Source organism: Mya arenaria, chromosome 12 (genome assembly GCF_026914265.1).
Source record: "Mya arenaria isolate MELC-2E11 chromosome 12, ASM2691426v1".
Classification (NCBI taxonomy): Eukaryota; Metazoa; Mollusca; class Bivalvia; order Myida; family Myidae; genus Mya; species Mya arenaria.
The window spans coordinates 51,607,680-51,633,928 of record NC_069133.1 but is presented as its reverse complement, the minus strand read 5'-3'; the positions used below and the strand labels follow the sequence as shown (position 1 = coordinate 51,633,928).

The following is a 26,249-nucleotide window of genomic DNA, read 5'->3' as shown; positions in this document are numbered from 1 at the left end:
TGGATTGAAGGTGCTTACATGCCAAACCTTAATCAAGTTGTGACGCTCACACCAACGCCAGGGTGAGTAGTATAGCTCTCCTTATTCTTCGAATAGTCAAGCTAAAAATATACAAAGAAATAAAAAATGTAGGTCTGCAGCACGTGTCCAACCCGGGACGTCTACATTACTAGACAGAAGCATCAGGGTGTAACATGTGCTATGTAATACTAGACACAATCCACGATTACATCAGAGTTTGTCAAGGTTTTCAACATTCAAGTGCTTGTTTTACAATTTTAGTGAACATACTTTTCAAAAAAGTTATATTTTTGTGGACACTATCCAATATCAGGGGCAATGCATTCTCATTCATCAGAGGTTTGTTAACGATAAATCTAAATGTGGTACCATAGCCTTATCACTCTGGTGGAGGAGAATGGGGTATTGCAACCAGTTATCAGTTATTTGTAGCGATACTCATGGACGAGAGTGTGGCTTTAATGTGCTCATACACTCTTTCAGGAACTAGTCTTGTACATTAAATTAATCGTTAAACTTCCTTCACATATGAAAAAAGTCTGTTCTTGTCATCTTTTTTATTGGCACATGTAAAGCAAACAGCATCTGTGTATTGAAACATGTAATCTGTAAGTCTGTAAACAACTTTATTATGTAATATACACATGATATTAGTTCTTATAAATTATAAAGCCATTTTGATCATCAAGACAATGGATTTTGGAACAAATTCAGTATATGAACTCTTGAAAAAGATCATAACCATCATTTAATAATCTGGAAGAACATACACCCATTACAGGGGTTCGACAAGCGGATAATTGTCAATCCTGAAACTAGCAGGGTCCATTGCTCAAAGTAGGGTATAGGGGGTTTCACTCCTTTTGAAATACTTTCTACTGTTTTTGATACAAATGTCCACCAAAAAAACAAACAATCTTTTTATCTGTAAAATAGTCTGCAGTTAATAGCTCTCCATCCTGATTTTAGGATTGCTGAACATTAGAACCCCTGTACATAATAATGTACAAAACTCATCCAGTGAGTTATTTAACATATGTATGAAATAATGTTGTTGTTTTTTCAAATATTTTAGAGACATTTTAATTACAAATAAATAATTACATGATTTTAACACATAAATAATACAATATTTTATGTAAATTTCATTTCTGATAACTACTAATTTAAAATGTATCACCAGGAAATGGAATGCATTTTTATTTCATGACCATACCAGTACATACTATGGCTGTTTCCAATCGCACCAATTTAATCCTAATTCTTGTAAACCAGAACTGTACAGCTAAAATCTTTGACAGTCAAACATACTGCATTTAGAATGGAATAAATCATTAATACTGACAAAAAATAATGGACCAATATATACCGGTAATGTTAATCAATGAAATATGGTTCCTCGAGATGATCAACGATGATATACACACAACATGATCAATCTGAATAGAATTGGTATCTACCACCTAGGATAGAATGTCCAGCCATCAAAGTTCTAGCAATCACTAATGCAAGTTCATTCATAATTTGCAATAAAAATATCAAATATGTTTGACCATAAGCCTGTTAAGTGGAAAACTAAACCACTACTGAAGAAAATTTCAAAATACTGGTTATGCAATACATGTTTGTATCTAAGCAGACATTTCCAGATCTTCATCATTCTGAATTTCACTTGCGAGGGCTATTATATTCTCAGGATGTATTTAAGATATGAAAACAAGTATGGTCAAATGGCTGCAGAAGAGGGACGGGGGCCAAGGGAGAAAAGGGCACATTGCATCAGCTGTGAAGAATTTTAACAGTATCAATTTGACAGAAAATGTAAGCAATTGTGTTTAATTGAAGTGATATTAGGTTTCAACCGCTTAGTATATACATGTTATGGTTGAATGTATTAATAATCACATCAAAAGTGTTAATAAAAAACAAAAGATAAAAATTACAGTCTTAAGCATTTCATTCCATGCTATTCATCTTGTAAGCAGAAGGATGCTACCAACAAGCTTCCGATTCTCTTTAGCTAAGGCAAAAAAAAAAGTTTGGTTAGGGTTACATCCTTTTCCAAAAAAAGGTAGGGTAGGTAGGCATTTTTTTTTTATTAGGCTTTATAAAAGAATGCTATTTTCGTCATTGGAGAATGGTGTTAAAGTAATATTCTGTATAAAGTGTTCAATGTTTTAAACTACATATGAGATCACACTTAAAAAACAAACTCCTTTTTTCATTTTTTCATTTTTTTTATCATCTGACTATAGAAACAGTAGGGTAGGTGCCTATTTCGTAGGTAGGGTCAGGTAACCCGAACCAAATGTATTTTTTTATGCCTTTAAAACTTTAATATGTTTATCCAAACAATATAACTTATTATGCAATTAGACCTTAAGAAAAACATAGTACATTTGTAACAAGTTTCATACACATGGCAACAATTTATAAGCTAGAAATGTCAGTTAACATTTATATATGTAGATGTTTATTAACACTTAAATATGGCACAAAAATATTAAACTCAAAAACCATCACAATGTAACAAATAAAAACCTTCAAGTCAGCATTGCACACACATACAAAATCACAAATATCTACGAAACAGTTCCAAATGCATTTAAAATGAAGCAAAGTACAACACTACAACCACATGTTCAAAGTAATGCTCAGAGATTTGATTTTCAGTCAGTGACCAGTGGTCGAAATTTACCCAAGCTAGCAAGCCCTGCACTGGTAAAATGTCTTCCAGGCCTGGTCAAATTCTGAATTTAATATAGCAGGGCTTGTTAAAAAAATGATGCCAAGTGATAGTATAAAAATTCGAGCTTGTTAATTCAAAAGTCTAATTTTGATGACTAGACTAATATTTTGTGTATCTTTTCCATTATTTCAATGAATGCCTGTAGCAAAGCTGCTAGCAAAGCTAACTACTATCATACTTCTGTATTAAAGGGATCCATTCACAATGCATATCGTCAGATATGGAAAAAATAATTTCATTCAAAATGTGAACAAAATGGTCATAACAATAACAAAACAAAGATTTATATAAAATGTTGCTTAAAATCTTTAAACGCATTCCTCAATTCAATATTTTTTCAACTTGGTTTCCCCAAGCTTTTGCCTTATAATAGGTACAATTGTATTGCACATCTTACATACTCCAACATTCAGTGTATGATGTGTACACATCATTGAAAAGCGAAACCTGAGACTGTTTTAAAAAGAGTGAGACAAGTATTTGAATAATCTCTCATAAAATTTGTTTTCAAGCGATGAATAATGTTATCAAATGTATAAATTAAAATTTATTATTTCTTTTATATTCACCTACTGGTGATCTGACAAAATGCATCTTTCAAGTACAAACAAACCTTAACGTATTCACTAAGTCTCCTTATTCAATTTTCCCATCCTTTTCAGCACCACAATCTGATGTTACACTTTCATCGCGTTCTAGACTTTTACGCGACACCTGGTCTGCATCATTAACATTTTCACTTTCATTATCTTCAGGTATACCTACTGTCTCAGGTAAAGAAGCACTTGAACCAAACTTTTTTCTTGCCCCAAAACTCATCATAAAACTCCTATTAGAGCGCTGGAACAAGCTAGCTCCATGCAAGTCTCTAGATGCAGCATGGCGCCTTGGTATTAAACTTTCTGAATGTTTACTACTCGAATTATTTGAACTTTTATTACCTTTAACTTCAGAATCACTAAAACTTCCACTATAATCCATACTTTTTGATTCTTCATAATCATGTGACACAAGAGTCTGGTCATGTGATACATTATCATGATCATGTGATGCAGGTTTTTGATCATGTGATACCACCAGATGATCATGTGACTCCAATTCCTGCTCAGACATTTCACCATCCGACACAACTGAGGAAGCCTCCTGCCTTGCATGAGGAACACGCATATTAAACCCACCTGTCGGCTCAATGGCTGTGGTGTCTGTAATTAGAGTCAATTCTGTGTAGGAATCGGCAGAAAATATCTGGCTGAAGTTTTTTGGAACAGTAATATCTCCACCTGATGCCCGTCTTTCCTGCGGGATGTTTTCAGGCTCAGGTGAAACTCCATTTTTCTGTTCTGGGGAGTGGCTTCTTTCCTTCTTTGCTGTGTTTTCCTGTGTCTGTGAATCCGAATCTGCCTCATTTTCTTGATGATATTTTTCAATTATATGGTAGGAATGGCCCAGTAGTATAATGCTGTTTAGAACCTTGAAAGACATGAGGCTGAAACAAAAATAAGACATAAACCGAAACATATATATATATATATTTTTTTAAACTTGCTTAAGGTTGACAATACAACACAATGGCAATCCATGTAACCCACATCAATTTACTGGTTTAACCATTTCTTTTTTTTAACTGTTTATCAAAATTAATGTACATGTATTGCGTTTTGTTTTTGTTTTCTTCTTTTTATTTCCTTTAATCTACACCAAAAATTAAAAGTAGCAAAATCTTAACTTACCATAAATACAGTAAGGCAAGTATTGTGTAATCCATAGTTGTTGTCAATCTGACTGACCGAGAGACAATAAGATACAGCAAGCAGGCCAGGGGCAGGGGAGTGAGGCCCATTCTCCGCGATACCAGGTCAGAGTGGTCAGTGAAGGCCTGAAATTGGAGAAAATTAGAGTACATTTTAGTATCAGTCTGTCTTACTAGCCAGAAGATAATCATGAGTACCAAGGACGCAGGGGGTAAGGGGGTGAGGCAAGCCAAGAGCTGTGGGTGAGACGGGCCTGGGTATGGGTAGTATAAACCCATCCTCTGAATACCAGGTTAGAGTGGAGTCAGTGAACGCCTGAAACTGGAGAAAACTGGAGAACATTTAGGGAAAGAGTCAGCCTTACTGACCAGAAGTCAATCATGTGTAGCAGAGAGGCCAGTGGTAGGAGGTGAGGAAAGCCATGGACTGGTGATGAGGCTGGCCATAGGCAGGTGGTGAGGCCAGCCAGGAGCAGGTGAGTGAGGCCAATTTTTTCAAGATACCAGGTCTGAGTAGTCATTGAATGCCTAAAATAATGAGTTGAACTAGTAATATTTCATTGTGGTGGTCAGTCTTTAACTCAACGGGAAGACTGATCAGGAGGCACTTAGGAATACCAGGCAGACCATGGGCAGGTGGTCGAGCCATGCCAGGTACTGCGGTTGAGGAAAGACAGGGGCTGAAAGGTAAGGCAAGCGATAGGCGAGGAGGAGAGCCAAGAAGGGGGGCTGGGGTTGGGGCAAAGTAAGGGCAAGGAGGAGAGCCATGTCAGGGGCTTAGGGATGAGGCAAGCCAGCTCCTGGGGATTGAGGCAAACCAGGGGTTCGGGAGTGAGGCAAGCCAGCGGATGTCGATGAGGCAATGCACCGGCTTGGACATAAGGCAAGCCAGCAGCTTCTGAGTGAGGCAAGCCAGGGGCTGGGGATGAGGCAAGTCAGGGGCTGGGGGTGAGGGAAGTCAGAGGCTGGGGGATATGGCAAGTCAGTGGCTAGGGGTGAGGCAAGCCAGGGGCAAGGGGGAGAGGCAAACTAGGGCCGGGGGTTGAGGCAAGTCAGGGGCTTGGGGTGAGGCCCATTTCCAAAATACATGGTCCAAATAATCAAAGAACGCCTAAATAAGAACACAATATAAATTTGTAGAAAAAGCATACAGAACAACATGTACATGTAAATATGTGTGTATCTTATAAATCAGTAATGATTTGTTTTCGCATAAAAATCACTTGTGCATGTAGCTACAAAACTTAATTCATTGATAAAATCTGCAAAACAATCTGGTGCTTTTTGCACTTCCTGCATTGTTTCGACTGAATCTTCCTTTATTTACACCATCCAGATACATACTAATACACTGTGTTTGTGTACATTGTATGCATTGAAAATGGCATGTCAAAAAGCATGAGGAAATTGTTTTATGCAAATATTAGTGAGAAAACAAGTAAAAATTAGAGAGAGATTTCGAAAACAACTGTCAAGCTCAACTGCATCTTTTACCTGAAAGTACTTGTAGCTACTTGTACAGATACACAGGGTGCTTTGTTACCTCTATGTTCACATCAGTAGATATTTGAACTCACCTGCGACTGTCTACTGGAGGCCATGTCAAGAGCCAGTTTCACTTTGAACTCTCCGTATACCTGGAAAAATATGTGAACCTTGTTGTTGGTATGTATGGTCCAGGCACATTCAGTGTCATCATTAAACATTGAACTGTGGAGTGCTTTGAAATTTACTTTAATCCTTAAATGGACTTGTTCATGTGTAAGACATCAAAGACAAACATTGCCAACATACAATCTGGGAGCAAGTCCATTCAAGTTTTCTTGAAAAGTAAAAAAAGAAATAAACTAAGTGTGACCTTGACCTTAGAGGTAGGGACACGGGTCTTGCACGCGACAAGTCGTCTGAGTATGTGGAACACATGTGGCAAGTTATGTTAAAATCTGTCCATACAAGGGAAAGTTACAGCCTGGACACGATATGCAGCACTCCATTGTGAATAAACACTAAGTGTGACCTTGACCTTAGAGGTAGGGACACAGGTCTTGCACGCTACACGTCGTCTTGGTATGTGGAACACATGTGGCAAGTTATTTTAAAATCTGTCCATACAAGGGAAAGTTACAGCCCGGACACGATATGCAGCATTCCATTGTGAATAAACACTAAGTGTGACCTTGACCTTAGGAGGTAGGGACACGGGTCTTGCACGCGACACGTCGTCTGAGTATGTGGAACACATGTGGCAAGTTATTTTAAAATCTGTCCATACAAGGGAAAGTTACAGCCTGGACACGATATGCAGCACTCCATTGTGAATAAACACTAAGGGTGACCTTAACCTTAGAGGTAGAGACACAGGTCTTGCACGCTACACGTCGTCTTGGTATGTGGAACACATGTGGCAAGTTATTTTAAAATCTGTCCATACAAGGGAAAGTTACAGCCCGGACACGATATGCAGCACTCCATTGTGAATAAACACCAAGTGTGACCTTGACCTTAGAGGTAGGGACACAGGTCTTGCACGCTACACGTCGTCTTGGTATGTGGAACACATGTGGCAAGTTATTTTAAAATCTGTCCATACAAGGGAAAGTTTCAGCCCGGACACGATATGCAGCATTCCATTGTGAATAAACACTAAGTGTGACCTTGACCTTAGAGGTAGGGACACGGGTCTTGCACGCGACACGTCGTCTGAGTATGTGGAACACATGTGGCAAGTTATGTTAAAATCTGTCCATACAAGGGAAAGTTACAGCCTGGACACGATATGCAGCACTCCATTGTGAATAAACACTAAGTGTGACCTTGACCTTAGAGGTAGGGACACAGGTCTTGCACGCTACACGTCGTCTTGGTATGTGGAACACATGTGGCAAGTTATTTTAAAATCTGTCCATACAAGGGAAAGTTACAGCCCGGACACGATATGCAGCACTCCATTGTGAATAAACACTAAGTGTGACCTTGACCTTAGAGGTAGGGACACAGGTCTTGCACGCGACACGTCGTCTTGGTATGTGGAACACATGTGGCAAGTTATTTTAAAATCTGTCCATACAAGGGAAAGTTACAGCCCGGACACGAGTTATTGAGCCGGACACACGGACGGATGGACGGTGCGATTTTAATATGCCCACCTTCTGGGGCATAAAAAGGCCTCTCTGGTTAGCAGGCTGTACAGTAAGCAAAACCCTGATCATGTGACTGGGCTATATATAATACATGAGCATTGAAAAGAAAAACACAATTTGATTTCTTTCTTTTACAGTTACAAACCTGTTAACATTTTGTGTAACACATGCATTACACATACTCACATCAGCGAGGATTTCATTAAATTTGAGAACAAAAGCATGTTTTCCCCAGTCAACTAGGACTTCCGAGATCAGTACAATGATGGCGTCCGGTAGGAGCACCCACAGGTGTTCTGAAAATAGCAGCATCTAGTGAAACAAAATGGCATACCTGCATATTTAATACTTTTACTACTTTTAAAAGTCCCCAAAAAGTCAAAAGCATAATATGCTATTGACTTTTTGGGAAAAGTCTTTCAATTCATAAAACATAGTGAAGTCTTTCAATTCAATAAATTTTACAATCTATTTGTACGATATCGACTAGAAAATAAACACTAGAGCTTTGTTAGTGAAACAACCACAATATTGAGCAATGTTGAGCCCGCTGCTGAATAGTTAACATGGAACAGTTCTGTAAAAGGTTGTCAAATTAAACATCACTATGTTTTATGAACTTTAAACTCATGTTGTTTCGTTAGCATTGTTTGTTGACTAGAAATGTTATCAGTGGCAACTTGATGGCTATAGATAACAGGTATGATAAACAAGGGAAAATGAAAAAAAATCTGACAAATGGACAATAAATGCAACCTTGACCTTTAAGCTGGACCAAGTTAAAGCCCAGACAAGCCAAAATACAAGGAATTTGGGCCAATAATCCTTCAGTGTGGCCTTAACCTTTGACCTAATGAACATGACATGTTGGCTTGTCTTGGTGAACATTTGTGCAAAAAAAATAAAAATCCCCAAGTTCATGGCCAATTACAGCTCAAGGAATTTTGAAACCATTGACCCTTACATGGGACGTTGACCTTTGATCTAATGATATGAGTCTTGCAGGCAACATGCATATTTGTTATTGTTAACATTTCTGCCGAGTAATTATAAAATCCTCAAGTGAATGGCCAAGTAACAGCCCAGACAAGCCATCATCTGACAGACTGACAAACAGGCTGATGCACTTACATTCATTTAACTGATCGCCATAATTGTGACAACTAAGTTAAGCTCTCAGCAAAAAAAAAAAAGTGGAAAAAAAATTAAGATGTTCTCTGATAGTAATATTGATTATCATTGTTTATAATGTATGTAAATAGACACATACAATAATAACTGTAGAATTCTCATTTTCCCATAAAACTTCTCATCAAGGAAACAGATGGCTGTAATAACAAGAAATATTAGTATACAGATGGTTCAGGTTTTAGAGATATTCAATATTTTGTTGTCATGTTTTGATGTAGAAATGGCAACAGGTCCTTAAATTTACATTGTATGGCCAGAATATGAAGACAAAAGTTTATTGAGCACAAATCATAATTATATGCCACACTTGCATCCAATAAATTTTCCTTTAAGTGATACTCATATTTAATCATAAAATCAATGCATAGAAATGTATAACAAACATTTTGAGTGATAAACCAACTTGCTTAATATTGCATTTATGGAAAAATATTCATATCTGATTATAAGATTGTAACTGTGTATTTCATAGCTAACGAGAAATGTGTCCATAGGACACGGATGCCCCCACTTCGATTTTTTGTCACAGAAAATAAGCCATAATGATTATTCAGGATAATCTGCACATATAGGATAAGTTGAGTTGAGTTGGGTTTTACGGCATCGCAAGACTGTATAGGTTATATGGCGCCATTCAGGCAGGAAAAAACTTGTTGGATCCACATTGGACACATACTTTTCAAGAATTAGATTGGAAACATATATTTTTGAAGTATTTTTGGCAAAAAAGGGCCGTAACTCCTAAATGACTAAAGCGATTTCCATGACTATCGAACTTGATCAAGATATTATGGTCACAAACATGTGTTTAAAGTTTGGTGAGGATTGGACAAACAGTTTTCAAGAATTAGATTGGAAACATATATTTTTGAAGTATTTTTGGCAAAAAAGGGCCGTAACTCCTAAATGACTAAAGCGATTTCCATGACTATCGAACTTGATCAAGATATTATGGTCACAAACATGTGTTTAAAGTTTGGTGAGGATTGGACAAACGGTTTTCAAGAATTAGATCGGAAACAATCTTCGGGATGTACGTACGTACAGACAGACGTACGTACGGACAAGGGCAACCCTATATGCCGCCACTTTGTGGGGGCATAAAAATGCACAAAAATTAAATGACTGGTTGGTCCTAAAATATTTACAGTGATCAATTATTGTCTCATAAGGTAGGAATATTGCATTTTCTGCACCTTTCTTTCAAATTAAACATGGTATCCTTCATAAGAACCATTATTTTTTTTATATTTATTCATCGTTTTTGGTAAATTAAAACAATTGTGTATATGTGTTAATTGTGGTACTGCTTATTTGGAGTAAGAGGGCATCTTTGAATTAGCTGGTTGATACAGGATAAGACAATATCTGTCAATAACTTGTTCTGAACGAGAGATCCTTTGAAAGCACAAAATACAAACAAGGAATGAAATTAGCAGTCACAGTCAATAAGATTGAGACTGCCAATTGATGTAAAGGACATTCATTAAGAATTCGATAGTGGATGTTTAATCTTCCTTGCCATCCCTGATTGAAGTTTCTCTCCACACATGGCAGTTCAAGTCGCTCGAACACTACAGTAAGAACTTCAACAACTCTTTACAAATAATGCAATAATTTTCTACTAAAATATGTATCTAAAAAGTGTATTTAAATTCATTTTGGAATTTTCTAGTCTATTTCTAGGGAATAATATACTCCCAAATTTCCTTTAATGGAAGCCCTGTCAGATGGTTATGTGAATTTCAACTAAGTCAACATTCCCTTGACCCACCTTAAGCGATATTCTTAACTTCTGACTAAAATAAGACAAACCTATACATTTTATTCAGATCCCAGGCCAGGCAACCATGGTCATGTAACATACGCATACAACAAATATAGACATACATGTACCTCATATTTATTTGTAAACTTAACCTTAATAACTATTTTTTACCTTAATCCCAGGTGACAGTATTTATGTTCAACATGCCAACAACATACTGCATAATAATATACCCTCAATTTAATATGTAATCATACAGAGAGTCCCACTGAGAATGCTCCTTGACAGCAATATTGTATATTTAACCAAGTCAATGTCCTCTAAGCACCATGTTAACCGGTATTCCATTTTCAAGTGTTCAAAATCCCTAGCAATGTGTCAGTGAAGTCAACATTAGCCTACTGTCTTACCCAAGTCCCAGGCGACAGCATTCATGTTACGAATGCAGACAAGCGAGAGGAGAACAACATAGTGGAACCTCTCCTTCACATCACTGCAGGCTATCTGGTATAAGTGGTTAATATCCACCTTTTTAAACAGGTGCGATTTTATCTCTACAAACTGAAATGGGAGATGCAAATGTGAATACAAAGTACACATAATGATGGATATTTTATATATATCACGCCTTCAACATAAATGATGCAACGCCATTGGTCCAGAACTGATCAAGCGGTGACTTACCTTTATATTGTATCAAAATGGCGTCTATTTTCTGATTCTGATGATTATTCTGATGAATAAATTAAACATGTAAACAGGATGTCGACGTGATATATACGTTACATAGTTAGTAGGTGACCCGATATGGGATATACAGGGCAATGGAAACCAAACCAGGTGAGAGCGAAGCCTGATATGGTTTCCTTTGCCCCGTATATCCCATATCCAGTCACCTACTAACCCCGTAACTTATAATATGTCATGATAGTTAAGAGAGGAAAAGTTCCCATTGCTGATAAATTTAAAGTTAAATCTTCATGTAACAAATGCAGACAACAAGTATAGACATACTCAATATATTATTAGAATCTCCTCACCATTAGTAGACTGTCAATTTCAATTATATGTCTAATGTGAAAACTAGACTTTCAAATTAAATGCATATTATAAAATAGCAAGCTTAGAATAAAAGTCACATCTTGATTAAGAAGCGATGATGCTATCACAATACCTCTCTTCTTTTCTTAAAAAAATGGACAGGCTTAAAAATGGGGAATATACTGGTAATACCAAAGAATAAAAATAAAACTACACAAAATCTTACATTGTTTGACATCATGATGACTAGAAGAGACTTATTATGGGAGTTGAAGGCGACGTTGAGCACCGTTGCTTGGAACAGGATCAGTAATGTGTGGGCAACAAAGCAGTGTTAAGGTAATAATGTGTACAAGGTTACCATATTTTTTTCAAGTTACAAAAATAAAATCTGAAATATTATTAACAGGCAAAATTAATGTATAATGCTGATTCCTATTAAATCCATATTATATAATATTAATGTAATGCAAAATGCTCTAAAACACAGCTTAAGGATGGTACATAAAGTATGAAAGTGTTGCCTTTGGTGTCAAAGTTTTCGTAAATGAATGCTGCCTCCTTCAGTGCAATACAAGTTTTCTTCAATGGCAATATTACATATCATTAGTCTTGGTCATAAGCAGTAGCTATTTTCAAATTTGTATTAAAAAAACAAAGAGCTTCTTTTTTAATACCATCATGCCACCACGAAGGATACTGACATACACGATAGCAATAACAAGATGGGCAAGAGTTCCAAAATGCTCCCTTCTCCTGCCTCTAGGCTCCGTCGCCGTCCAGAATAGAGCGTCCAGTATGTCATGGCCAACAGTTGACAGAAGGCGGTCAGCCATCTGGAGTATTATATATTTCTAGATTTACAGCTTCAGTGTAAGATCATCCAAATTAGATTGTCTTAACAATAATAGGAATAATGATGAAATGATTTACAACCTTGTTCTTTCTTACATTACTATCAGAGAAATGAAGCATTAAAAACAGTAAGGACAACACTGTCCATTGAAAACCTGTCCAATGACCAGTTTTATATGGTAAAAAGAAGAAAGTTACAACAGCACCCGAGACAACACTTGTCTGTTCTTTTTCATGTAAAAAAGGGGCATGACGTGACAATTATAAAGGCAAAGTAAATGGCCTTACTATACATGTGTGTATTGTCCGTGGCAAAGTAAATGGCCTTACTATACATGTGTGTATTGTCCGTGGCAAAGTAAATGGCCTTACTATACATGTGTGTATTGTCAGTGACAAAGTAAATGGCCTTACTATACATGTGTGTATTGTCAGTGGCAACATGTGTACCATGTTTCATTTGAATATCTCGAACTTATAAGCAAACAAACTTTCCTGTCTATGAATTTGCATAGCTTTAACTAAATAAATTTCTAAAATGATATTTCATTGACAAATTATCTTAAGTAGCAAGGTTTAAGTTCAAAATAACAAAGAAACACTGTCAGGGCACTCACATCAAGCATGTTAAAGAACACATAGAGTTTGATGGTGGCCTGTCCGCGGACTAGATGGTACATCATGGAGGTGTCCACATGACTCACGATGAATGAGCATACTACCAGCACCACACCCTTCAGAATGTCACAGATCTGGGCTGGCTCCAGGTATGAACGAGATCTACAGGTCAGAAACATGGGTCGAATTGGGTTTATCTTAAAGATAGGTAGGAGAGCAAAATTAAAGGGAATCTAACAAAAATGTGTTACAGTAAAAAAACTATTATCTTTCAAAGCAACCTAACCACTGATATGAAATCAGTTTAAAATACTTTACAGGAGATGAACAGTTTTATCATAATGACACCAAAAAGAAGTCAGATTATGAAATATTTAAAAAGTTCCAACTTTAATTTTGAAAAAAAAATCATTATACTATGGTAGTTTGTTTAATATTTTAAAACTTCTATACTGGCTAAGGTCACAAATCCAAACACTTTTTGAGGTTTTTTACAATAATCTTGGAGAGTTTTTGTTGTAGTAAGTTAAAATTTCGTATGAAACATCTTTGGTCCATGTGAAAACAGCTGTAAAAGAACAGATTTATGATCTCATCAATTTCATGTCGAAAATCGTTCATTTTATGGACAGTAAATCACCCTTAAAATTATGCTATGGAGGGCACAAATACCGAACACTTGAAAAGCGAAAATACATGGTCATACAATTATAATTAAAAAGTATGCTATATTAAATAAACACTTAGCTGCAAAGTGATTTATTGTTTCCGATGTTTTTTTTCAAAACATTCGCTTCGAATGTAAACCGTGATTTCTATTTATAAATATCTTGAATGTAGGTCAACATAACTGCAAAACCTAAAGATGCGCGTGCGCCCTCTGACGTCATTCCCCCATGTGCTACATTTTGATCTTTAAGCCTATAAACATTGAATGGCATTTTTTGACAAATACTTAACAAAACAAGATGAAACTTCGCAAGTGTGACCAAGGCAAGCCTGCCTATGTATTGATCTAGATCATCGAATAATCGATCACTGTAAACAAACACGTGTTTTAGCCGGTGTTCCGGATTTGTGCCCTGTTCGGAAATATACCGTCAACCAGTAACCATAAAAATCAAATTGATGTGTACATGTCAGATATATCTAAATTATACCTTATCAGGCCACATGGAAGAGTAAAGACACGCAGCACTGCAAGTAGAATACGCAATGGCAGGAATGTGAAGATGAACAGGAATGCATCGAGGCATTGGAAAAATCCAAATATTGTGAACTGGAAAATATAACAGCATTGGCAAGTTATCTATGCTATAGATGTTCCATATGTCAATATTTTAAAGAGCATCTTTCATGCTTTTAAGTATTCAAATAATTGTTTTTGACTTTGATTTAAAATATTACCTAAATTAAGGGTTATAAGTTGCAGATGCATGGCTGGACCCAATAAGGATGTGCAATGCTCCTCCGTGATTTTATTTCAATTTTGTAATGCCTGACTAAAAAATCACTTTTTCTGAAATGTGGCCTTCAGTGACTATTTAAAATACAGTAACAGTAACATTTGTCACAAATAACTAAATTATATTTTATTTTATTTTCCTTAAGAATAACAATATTTTTCGCAGAGAATGTTAATCAAAATATACCTTTTCAAGTTCTCTGGGGGTTTTCATGAATGTGTAAACTCGCTGCCGCTTTTGCGCATACTTTTCCTCTTCACGCTCTAACTGATAACCTCGAGTCATCTCAGTTTTGAAGTAGCCCCATACTGACATAGCTGTAAATCATAACGTTCATAACTGTTTATACTTTATAAAACACTAAATGATTTAATGGTAAATATTGATATTTTAAAAATGTAAAGTGTCAGTTTGACATTTGTAGATATCCGAAAAAAATCCATCCGGATAACAATCAACTCAATATTACAAAATCTTACTTCTGAACTGATCTTCAGCAGACTTGTGTGTTTTTTCAGCAGCCATTTCTTGTTCATGGAAAGTATTCTCGTTTAATGCATTGACCTTGATTAAATCAACACTTGTGATTTCAATATATAGGAAAATCCATATTATAAAAGCTTGACGTGCTTGTTTACAAACTTTCGGATATCTTCGGAACTCATTATTTCCGCACGTGCGGTGAATCAAAACAACAACAAAGTTTTGACCGAAATCAGCTGAAACTAGTAGCCTTGACAGTAAGGATACACAAAATCTGATTATGCAGTCGTTTTTTTATTGTATTTAATTGTTATGCATTGCATTCAAGCATTGCATTTATCTTCCTTAATTTATTTTGTTCAAATTATTTGACTTTTCAAGGACATTCGTAGCAGGATTATTCGACCCACTAAAACTAAAACGTCAATTTTTCAGTGTTTTCAATTTTACTGTAATGAAGGGAAATATATAAATGGTGATTTTCACCTTGTTAAGAAAAACACATTCTTTCCATTATTTATCTATATTACAAATTATAATAATACTAAGCATATCTACCGCTAGTTCATGCGTTTGTGAAAGAACCTTAAAAAAACAACATTATTTTGAACATTGTAAACTTTCTCTTTCAGTTTATTGTCTGTCCGTGTTTTACCATTGTTGTGATGCGGAATGGTTTACGTGTTGAATGTTTGGATAGTTTCCCCTCTTCTTCGACGATCCATTGCAGTGGTGACCAGTGTTCATACAAGAACATTCTTCAAGCAAAACCTTACGGTTTTACGATCTAAATTACAATCAACAAACCTCAGAGATGAAGAAACGATAAAAAAATTGAGGCAGCACTTCGGCTTGTCATCGAAAGCTAAGCTAGGTATTTACTATTATGAAGATATTTGTACGAAATATTGCAGTATGACATCCAAAATAGGTACAGTTTAAATATGAAGCAAATAAAGACTAACGGGTATTAAATGTTAACATATCTGAACTGATCACTGAAGTTACATGTACATTATTTAGTTTTAGAAGAACACAGCTTGATGAAGCAATCTGCCACTAGAAACGTTGCAAAAATCTACACTTTCCTGTACTTCAACATGTAGCGATAATACAAATGTAGTTAAATTATGTTAAAGGTGTAATAGAGTCTAAAAGTAATTTTTAAAAGCTTTTTCCATCCTTCTTTAATCTTTAAAGATTTTCACTCAATATTTATTCTAAATATTACTTTTTGTATTTACAGGTATTGGGTGGAGCATATTTATTGGATGGTAAGATTGAATTCTATTTGTTTGTCATGCCTCAAACATGAACACGTAGTATTTATTGTCTTCATGAGCATGCTGGATATTTTTTTCTGATGTCAATGAGGTTAATGAAGGACATGTGATGCTGGACAAAATACAGATTTCTCTATAACATTTCTAGTTTAGGTCTTTAAACACAGTCCTTCATATGTGCATGCAATTAAAGCAGTGCATAATTTACTTGAAACATTGCAAAACAAAGTGAGATCTATCTATACCAATGTATTTATTGTTGTTACCGTAGATAGTTTTTGGGACTGGGAGAATAAAAGCTTCAGAGAACAGTATGGAAATTAAAAGCAATGTTTAATTAGATATGTTTCCCTTACACAACCAACATGCCATCTTTATAACATGTTCTACATAAGTACTCCACTTAACAGGAAAAAATGGAGTGAAAATATCTAAATGTTATTAAAATTCTTATTTGTTTTTAGTGTGGTGTTTGTGGTGCACACAGTCATATCCCTTGATGATCGGCTACAAACAACTCACAGTGCACATGAGGCTGACAGGCAGACACGCTTCATCTACCCGGATAAACCTCCCATACTCACCTTAGAAGATGTCTGTATGTATACTGTAACAAGGGTTTTAAACAAGTCTGTCTGTACCGATTCTCGTTTTAAATAGCACACTAAACATGCTATATTCTATTATCAATATTGTTGATTACAGCATAGCTTGAAGTTAATAGCAATTTGTGTAATAACCTTCGAAAAACTAAGGAAATTGATCATTTCAAGTGAAGTACATACCTTTATAAGCTAAAAATTAAAGTTTTGAGATTGTGTCTATTAAAGGTGCAGACCTCCAGAAAATTAAAGTTATGAGCTGTTTAATGATCTCTGAGATCTTTTTGACAAGAATCATCAGTACATATCCATGTACATATGCATGTATAGTTATGTATTTATTTTGTTTCTTGTTTCTTTTTTCAGTTCCTGACACATTCAGAGGCAAACTGAAGTACAAGTATGAGAAGTTGTCAAGTATGTTAATCAAGTACCCCAGACCTAAGTTTCACATTAATTAAGATGTGTTCATTTTTTTTACAAAATATAGGAAGTTTAGCATTGATGGAACAAAATCAATTTAATTAAGCTGAAGCCAATTTCTTATTGCATGCTCATGAAATATCAATGATAAACATTAACTCTTTGATCTTACACAATGTGATTTTCAGTTTTACTGAGTAGAGCTTTTTGTTTGCTGGATGTTTTGTGATAATATGATTGTATTTCTAACAGGAGAAACATTTTCTTATCAACAAATTTCAGTCATATTATTTAATTCTGTGCATAATTATTCACTGATTTAATAAAGACAACAGCTTTCAGCTTATGTATACTAACTGGTTAAGGTCAAATTTATGCCATGTCACAAAGATGTACATGTAATTTAAGGTTTGTAGAGCTTATATAGTGACAAACACATAACAGTTTTGAAACCTCTGACCCGGGGCGGGGCCAATTTTGACCCAAGGGCCATAATTTGAACAAACTTTGTAGAGGTCCACTAGACGATGAATCATGCCAAATATCTAAGCTCTAGTCCAAGTAAGTTCAGAGGAGAAGATTTTTGATATAAACATATAGAGAAAACCCATGACCTCCCGGGGCGGGGCCAATTTTGACCCAAGGGCCATAATTTGAACAATCTTGGTAGAGGACCATTTGGTGATCCTACCTACCATATATCAACGGCCTAAGCCTTGTGGTTTGGGAGAAGAAGATTTTTAAAGTTTTTCCTTACCTCACAGCCACCAGAACGGCTGTTTCTGGTCTCTAAGCCTCTCTTGGGGATGACAGGGTTGCAACAGTTAAAGCTGCACTCTCACTGGTTTTTTTGGTCTTGAAATGAACCAATTTTTGTGTAAATATCAGCTAACCAGTTATATAAGACTGCTGGCCAAAGATCAGATTGCAGATTTTCATATTTCCGTTCGAAAACTAATGTTTTATTGCTTAAGCCTTTACTAACGGTTTAAGAAAAATGCATAAAACATCATTTTTGAACTTAAATATAAAAATTTGCGATCTATTTTTTTGTCAGCAGTCTTATATAATTGGTTTCCATGGGTTTTCACAAAAATCGGTTCGTTCCAAGACAAAAAATAAAAATGTTGTCAAAATGTTTAATCTGTGGAAGTGCAGCTTTAAGGTGAATCAAGATCAGGCTCTAATGTATTTTTCATCTTATGAACTGGTGCTTCTTATTCTCTGGTCAAGGTAAATTTCCCATTTAGGATTCTAAATTTCGGAATGACTCTGCACAAAGGATGCAGAAGTGTAAAGCCATATTTCAGGCAATGAACAACAACCTTATCAACTTTAAAACCACCCATCACCACTGTTTTAGGAAAAGTGTTACCATGGGTGAATTCAAAGTCACGTGACCCAGCCATATTGCTGAACTTAGCAGAGTCATCAGATCCGAGTACTCGGCGCCGAGGTCTCACCAGTCTTACTGCCGATAATGATTGGGATGGTAAGTAGATTCGCTTTCAATTTAATTTCAGAAAATGTTTGTGCATGTGCGTCAATATCAAACCTGAATAATTTTGCTAAGCCATCATGTGATGTTTAACATTTGGGAGCAGACACTAAATGACTTATACTTAATCCAGATGAACTTGTTTTTCTTTGTTTTGTAATTTCTGTGTTTGGGTGTTTATCAGATGATAATTGGGACATTGCTTGTTTGTAAGTTTAATTGAATGATGATGGTTTAATACCTTTTTTGATTGATAAGCACAGAATTGGTTTTCAATGGACTTGATATAATACTTTTAAAGACCACCAGTTCCGGAAGGTTTCACAGGCGTGTTCCCAACGTACACAGGTTAGTTTAGCCAGGATTCGTGAGGCCGACCAGCGACTGTTTAGGCCCATGCCTTGGAGTCATGCAGTCAAGGTAAGGGTTTGCTTGAAAAGCAATTTTTAAAAACTAATTATGGAAGTATAAACATCATGTTTTGTAAGCTTGTCTAGTTTTCAAATTAAAATGTACATGTACTCATAACACTTGATTGTCTATTTACAATCACAGAACTGAAAAATGCAATTCAAAAAGTCCAGGGCCAGACCAAATTACTGCAGAAATGTTTAAAGAAACATAAACACGATCACCATTCCTGTTAGATTTATATAATAACTTATTGCACGAAGGAGAATATCATCAATCTTGGGCCATAGGCATTATTGTGCCTGTACCTATTTTTAAAGGGGGAAATCCAGATGAAACTAAAAACTTTCATGGCATCACGCTTATAAACATAATTGCAAAAATATACTCAAATCTGAAATATGGGAATATCACAATCGTAAAGACATCAAACTAATCGATAACAAAAACTTCAGAAAACTTTTATGTTTAAAAAAACAAAACATATATAGACATGCTTAAAATGGAGAACTAATGGTATAATTCCAATGCATATACAAAGGAAATTCATACTCATAAAGTACTGGTCTAAATTGATAAAAAGTAACCAGAACTCTTTATTATTCAAATCATATAGTATGCTTAAAACACATTGGACGATGGATCAATAAATAAAGCTAACTGGGCATTTCATATAAATAGCATTCTACAAGAATGCGGAATAAATGGATATACGGAAACAATTGCTCAAACCATACTATAAATATGGCAATATATATATAATTTTATATACCATGCAAATAACCTCAGAATTTAACACAAATGACATCATAATTCAATTTGAGCAGATGGACAGTATACACATGAGTTATATAGTACAAATTATTACATTACCATAAAGTGCTGCAACTAATTCCTACATATCCACGGTTGGAATGTCGTTCAAAAATTCTTTCCATTTACAGCAGTTTGATAATAGTAAATATCACATGGGTGTCAGGTCAGTGAGTTTATAAATTAACACGAATTCGTTCAGTCTATGTTCATAAATATATTCATGATTGGATGAATACTACTTCTCCTAACTTAAACAAAAATTCGGACTTTGATGAATCAATCTAAAAAAAAAAAATGTTTAGCAAAATGTTAACCACAACTTTTTTTTATATATTTTACAATCATTCATCTTGTGGTCACATTTTATATTTATGCATCTTGCTTATTTTACCATTCTGCTTGTTAACTGTTTGTATGCAATAGGCATGCAGCATAATTGCTTGAATGCATTCAAAGTTGTTGTTGATGTAAAAATATGCTCAATAATAAAATGAGACCTACATTTTGATTTGTTATAGGTAACATGAAGTCAATGTTTCCAAACAAACGTACATGTACCAAATATAACTGTAAATAAAATCTTAGGATAAAAAATGATTAGTACACAAATTATTCCAAGTCCATTAATCATTTAATACGATCTATAGAATGCTGGCAATGTTTTTTATCATATTCGGGGGAGAATAATTGCATAATTTCTATTATAAAAATTGGTATGTCGATGCTACAGGGCAGTATAGAGGATGAGTTACGTGGCCTGTTAGCCCAGCTCAAAGAGGAGACCACTGATCCTGTCCTACGACAGTTTACGGCACAACGCCTGCCTGACACAAAACAGAAAAATATTGTAGAGGTAAATTGAAGCATATATTTTTGAGTTTTAATTTATGTTTAAAAACAGTGACTCATTATTATTGATATGAATGCAAATGTAAATGATTGGTGTAACATACTTTCAGACATTTATTTTCTATTCTAAACATTACTATTAAGATAAATATTACTCTCATACTTTCAGAGTAAACTGCTTAAGAAAGTTTAAAATTGGTTAAAACTGCAGTTAAAAATTACATCCCTTGATATAATACTGGGTATAATTTAAATTAAAAAAATACACCTCTAAATTGACATTCCTTTTGCTTCGAACACATGACAATGTAAACTTCAGCATTGTGCAAGGACTTTAATCCTTGAAACCATGCTTTACATTCATGTGGATGATCATCTCCCCTGGATGAATATTCACATATGGTTAGTATATTGTATATTTCTTGTACATTACAGTCCAATGTTTTGGTGATAAGGCCCTCTGGGGTCGTATTCAATAAGCAACATAGATTGATCTTATATTTAAGATAAGAAACAAAGTCTTTTGATTGGCCTGTATATTTAGCTAACCAATAGGCTGAATGGAAACACTGATGCCCGCATGTCTAATAATAAGAATAAGATCAGTATTGAATACTGGCCATGGTCATGCAATGACTGATGGGAGACAGGGTGCGATGGCATCTATTGATGGGATTTTTTTAGCTTCAACCTGTACCGGGATACTTTACAGCCCATAGTGTTTTAGGGTAATCTGGTCATTGAGTGACGAGAGTGAGGGACAGGTGGCATCTGCAAATGTTTTATCATGATATATACCTGTGTATTTCAGTCTGGTCCCTGGTATTTTGGGGGTACTGCCCTGGAGTACATTGGCTCAGTGAGTGACGAGAGTGAGGGACAGGTGGCATCTACATATGTTTTATCATGATATATACCTGTGTATTACAGTCTGGTCCCTGGTGTTTTGAGGGTACTGCCTTGGAGAACATCCGCTCAGTGAGTGACGAGAGTGAGGGACAGGTGGCATCTACAAATGTTTTATCATGATATATACCTGTGTATTACAGTCTGGTCCCTGGTGTTTTGGGGGTACTGCCTTGGAGAACATCCGCTCAGTGAGTGACGAGAGTGAGGGACAGGTGGCATCTACAAATGTTTTATCATGATATATACCTGTGTATTACAGTCTGGTCCCTGGTGTTTTGGGGGTACTGCCCTGGAGAACATTGGCTCAGTGAGTGACGAGAGTGAGGGACAGGTGGCATCTACAAATGTTTTATCATGATATATACCTGTGTATTACAGTCTGGTCCCTGGTGTTTTGGGGGTACTGCCCTGGAGAACATTGGCTCAGTGAGTGACGAGAGTGAGGGACAGGTGGCATCTACAAATGTTTTATCATGATATATACCTGTGTATTACAGTCTGGTCCCTGGTGTTTTGGGGGTACTGCGCTGGAGTTCATTCGCTCAGTGAGTGACGAGAGTGAGGGACAGGTGGCATCTACAAATGTTTTATCATGATATATACCTGTGTATTACAGTCTGGTCCCTGGTGTTTTGGGGGTACTGCCCTGGAGAACATTCGCTCAGTGAGTGACAAGAGTGAGGGACAGGTGGCATCTACAAATGTTTTATCATGATATATACCTGTGTATTACAGTCTGGTCCCTTGTGTTTTGGGGGTACTGCCCTGGAGTACATTCGCTCAGTGAGTGACGAGAGTGAGGGACAAGTGGCATCTACAAATGTTTTATCATGATATATACCTGTGTATTACAGTCTGGTCCCTTGTGTTTTGGGGGTACTGCCCTGGAGTACATTCGTTCAGTGAGTGACGAGAGTGAGGGACAGGTGGCATCTACAAATGTTTTATCATGATATATACCTGTGTATTACAGTCTGGTCCCTTGTGTTTTGGGGGTACTGCCCTGGAGTACATTCGCTCAGTGAGTGACGAGAGTGAGGGACAGGTGGCATCTACAAATGTTTTATCATGATATATACCTGTGTATTACAGTCTGGTCCCTGATGTTTTGGGGGTACTGCCCAGGAGAACATCTGCTCAGTGAGTGACGAGAGTGAGGGACAGGTGGCGTCTACAAATGTTTTATCATGATATATACCTGTGTATTACAGTCTGGTCCCTGGTGTTTTGGGGGTACTGCCCTGGAGAACATTCGCTCAGTGAGTGACAAGAGTGTGGGACAGGTGGCATCTACAAATGTTTTATCATGATATATACCTGTGTATTACAGTCTGGTCCCTTGTGTTTTGGGGGTACTGCCCTGGAGTACATTCGCTCAGTGAGTGACGGGAGTGTGGGACAGGTGGCATCTACAAATGTTTTATCATGATATATACCTGTGTATTACAGTCTGGTCCCTTGTGTTTTGGGGGTACTGCCCTGGAGAACATTGGCTCAGTGAGTGACGAGAGTGAGGGACAGGTGGCATCTACAAATGTTTTATCATGATATATACCTGTGTATTACAGTCTGGTCCCTTGTGTTTTGGGGGTACTGCCCTGGAGTACATTCGCTCAGTGAGTGACGAGAGTGAGGGACAGGTGGCATCTACAAATGTTTTATCATGATATATACCTGTGTATTACAGTCTGGTCCCTTGTGTTTTGGGGGTACTGCCCTGGAGTACATCCGCTCAGTGAGTGACGAGAGTGAGGGAAAAGTGGCATCTACAAATGTTTTATCATGATATATACCTGTGTATTACAGTCTGGTCCCTTGTGTTTTGGGGGTACTGCCCTGGAGTTCATTCGCTCAGTGAGTGACGAGAGTGAGGGACAGGTGGCATCTACAAATGTTTTATCATGATATATACCTGTGTATTACAGTCTGGTCCCTGGTGTTTTGGGGGTACTGCCCTGGAGAACATTGGCTCAGTGAGTGACGAGAGTGAGGTACAGGTGGCATCTACAAATGTTTTATCATGATATATACCTGTGTATTACAGTCTGGTCCCTGGTGTTTTGGGGGTACTGCCCTGGAGTACATTCGCTCAGTGGGTGACGAGAGTGAGGGACAGGTGGCATCTACAAATGTTTTATCATGATATATACCTGTGTACTACAGTCTTGTCCCTTGTGTTTTGGGGGTACTGCCCTGGAAAACATTGGCTCAGTGAGTGACGAGAGTGAGGGACATGTGGCATCTGCAAATGTTTTATCATGATACAATACATGTGTATTGCAGTCTGGTCCCTTGTGTTTTGGGGGTACTGCCCTGGAGTACATTCGCTCAGTGAGTGACGAGAGTGAGGGACAAGTGGCATCTACAAATGTTTTATCATGATATATACCTGTGTATTACAGTCTGGTCCCTGGTGTTTTGGGGGTACTGCCCTGGAGAACATCCGCTCAGTGAGTGACGAGAGTGTGGGACAGGTGGAACTGGTTTTTCTAGAGGCTCTTGCAAGGTTTAGTCAGGTAATGTCTCAGAATGTTTGTTCTATACCTTATTTTTGTTAAATTTATCTTGCACCATTGAGTGGCACAAGGAACATAGAACCACCCTTCATTGTCCATCCTTCCATATCTAACACTTTTGTGTCTGCATCACTCAAATGGTGTACAAGTAATATATGATGAATGTTCTGAAGCAACATGCAAAACTAATGTTTGAACCTAGCCATGTCCGCAAAGTGTTTTAATGAAACTATAGTAACATATTCTTTTCATCAAGGTGATGGCAAAAAAGACATCATCAAGTCAAGGTTACAATTGACTAGATCAAGTTATTAACCTTACCTTGTGTTGTCTCCATGTCTTTAACACCTGTTAAAATATATTGATATATCTTATGTCACATGTTGGCTCAAGTCAATGTGCAAACCGAATTTTGCAGGTCAAGGTCACAATACTAGGTCTAGTGTTTAATTCGTGTCTGCCCCATATCTCCACACCTTAAAGTATATTGATGAAACTGTAGTCAAATAGTATACTCACAAATTTGATGTTGAAATCTATGTTGGAACAGCAAGCTTTCTAGGTCAAGTTAAAGATATTAGTTCATGAGTTTGAGCGTGATTTCTTTGCCTACGATTTTGATAAAACTTTGATTACATGTTATACTTGTCAATTTGTAGTGAAGAGCCAATGTTCAAGCCATGCCTTTTTCTTTGATTTTTCTGTGACAGACTACTATATTAATACAACAACGCTTTAAACCAGTTTTAATATTGAACACCATATATTGTTATTCAAATTCAATCCTTTTTAAAAAGCTTTTACAAACTTTTTCAATTAAGTCCTTTAGAAGGTCTGTTACGATAAGACACTACCGTATTTCCTCGACTATAAGACTGGGAAATTTGGTCCCGATTTTTAACCTTAAAGAAGGGGGCCCGCTTTATAGGCGAGTCTATAAGAAATTCATAAAGAATAGAGTCAGAATTAGGGATATTCAACATTGTCTGTTGATGACACCCCAATAAAAGTGACAAGATCACACCCATCGGATTAAGACGACCATCTGCTTTGTTTTCGCTACGATGAACACTCGATATAACGCATGTTATCGGTCCAAACACGTTGTTTATCACAGGAGACATATTTTGCTACCTTTAAAATAAAAATATTTTGAACAAAAAATATTTTAAAAAATGAATTGTTATTTTTTCTATGTCGTAAATAAAACTTACTTTTTGTGTCGCCTGAAAAGACGACATATATAGGGTAACTTTTGTCGGCGGCGGCGTCAGTGGCGGCGGCGGCGTCCGCGTCCCATTTTCGCTTGTCTGGGGTATATCTCCTAAACTATTAGTGGTATCAACTTGAAATTTCATACGTAGATAGATCTATTTGAGGGCAAGTGCAGTGCACAAGAACTGTTATTCTTGCTTCCATATTTTTAAAGTTATTGCCCTTTGTTAATTTTCATGCTTAAAGTTTTGTCCGGGGCATATCTTGAAGAATATAAGAGGTATCAACTTGAAACTTCATAGCTAGATAGATCTCATTGAGAGCAAGTGCAGTGCACAAGAACCGTAACTCTTGCTGCCATATTTTTAGAGTTATTGCCCTTTGTTAATTTTCATGCTTAGGTTTTGTCCGTGGCATATCTCGTAAACTAGGAGGTATCAAACTTATTCCGTAGGTATATCTGATTGAGGGAAAGTGCATAGCTCAAAAACCGTAACTCTTGCATCTATATGTTTAGAGTTATTGCCTTTTGTTAATTTTCAAGCTTAAATTTTGTCAGGGGCATATATTGTAAACTATGAGAGGTATCAACCTGAATCTTAATCGGTAGATAGATCTCATTTAGGGCAAGTGCAGTGTACAAGA

The 26,249-nt window shown here is 36.5% G+C and overlaps 2 protein-coding genes across 4 annotated transcripts in view; one reads left to right on the top strand and one right to left on the bottom strand.

Moving 5' to 3' along the window:
- Positions 1-571: 571 nt before the first annotated feature.
- LOC128211320 (transmembrane anterior posterior transformation protein 1 homolog) lies at positions 572-20,589 on the bottom strand. 2 transcript variants are annotated; one of them, XM_052915983.1, is made up of 11 exons: positions 20,173-20,589; positions 14,786-14,916; positions 14,294-14,412; positions 13,133-13,295; positions 12,361-12,496; positions 11,887-11,984; positions 11,030-11,180; positions 7,847-7,956; positions 6,098-6,157; positions 4,501-4,646; positions 572-4,256 (listed from the first exon to the last, which is right to left on the bottom strand). In XM_052915983.1, the coding sequence occupies exons 2-11, from the start codon at positions 14,912-14,914 to the stop codon at positions 3,407-3,409; spliced, it is 1,962 nt and encodes a 653-aa protein (XP_052771943.1). In that variant the 5' UTR covers positions 14,915-14,916; positions 20,173-20,589; the 3' UTR covers positions 572-3,406. The 2 variants fall into 2 exon arrangements, with proteins under 2 accessions (XP_052771943.1, XP_052771942.1); XM_052915982.1 differs by lacking the exon at positions 20,173-20,589 and adding an exon at positions 15,079-15,264.
- The window catches only part of LOC128211319 (protein SERAC1-like), a 24,822-nt gene continuing 13,802 nt past the window's right edge, over positions 15,230-26,249 (top strand). Inside the window, exons 1-9 of one of the 2 annotated variants that reach the window (XM_052915980.1) lie at positions 15,230-15,339; positions 15,715-15,956; positions 16,329-16,356; positions 16,830-16,963; positions 17,334-17,384; positions 18,754-18,882; positions 19,190-19,308; positions 20,846-20,968; positions 24,276-24,389. In XM_052915980.1, coding sequence (XP_052771940.1) covers positions 15,755-15,956; positions 16,329-16,356; positions 16,830-16,963; positions 17,334-17,384; positions 18,754-18,882; positions 19,190-19,308; positions 20,846-20,968; positions 24,276-24,389 — 900 coding nt within the window. In that variant the 5' untranslated portion in view covers positions 15,230-15,339; positions 15,715-15,754. Of the gene's footprint in view, positions 15,340-15,369; positions 15,558-15,714; positions 15,957-16,328; positions 16,357-16,829; positions 16,964-17,333; positions 17,385-18,753; positions 18,883-19,189; positions 19,309-20,845; positions 20,969-24,275; positions 24,390-26,249 lie in introns of those variants that run through there. The other variant, XM_052915981.1, reaches the window with a different exon arrangement.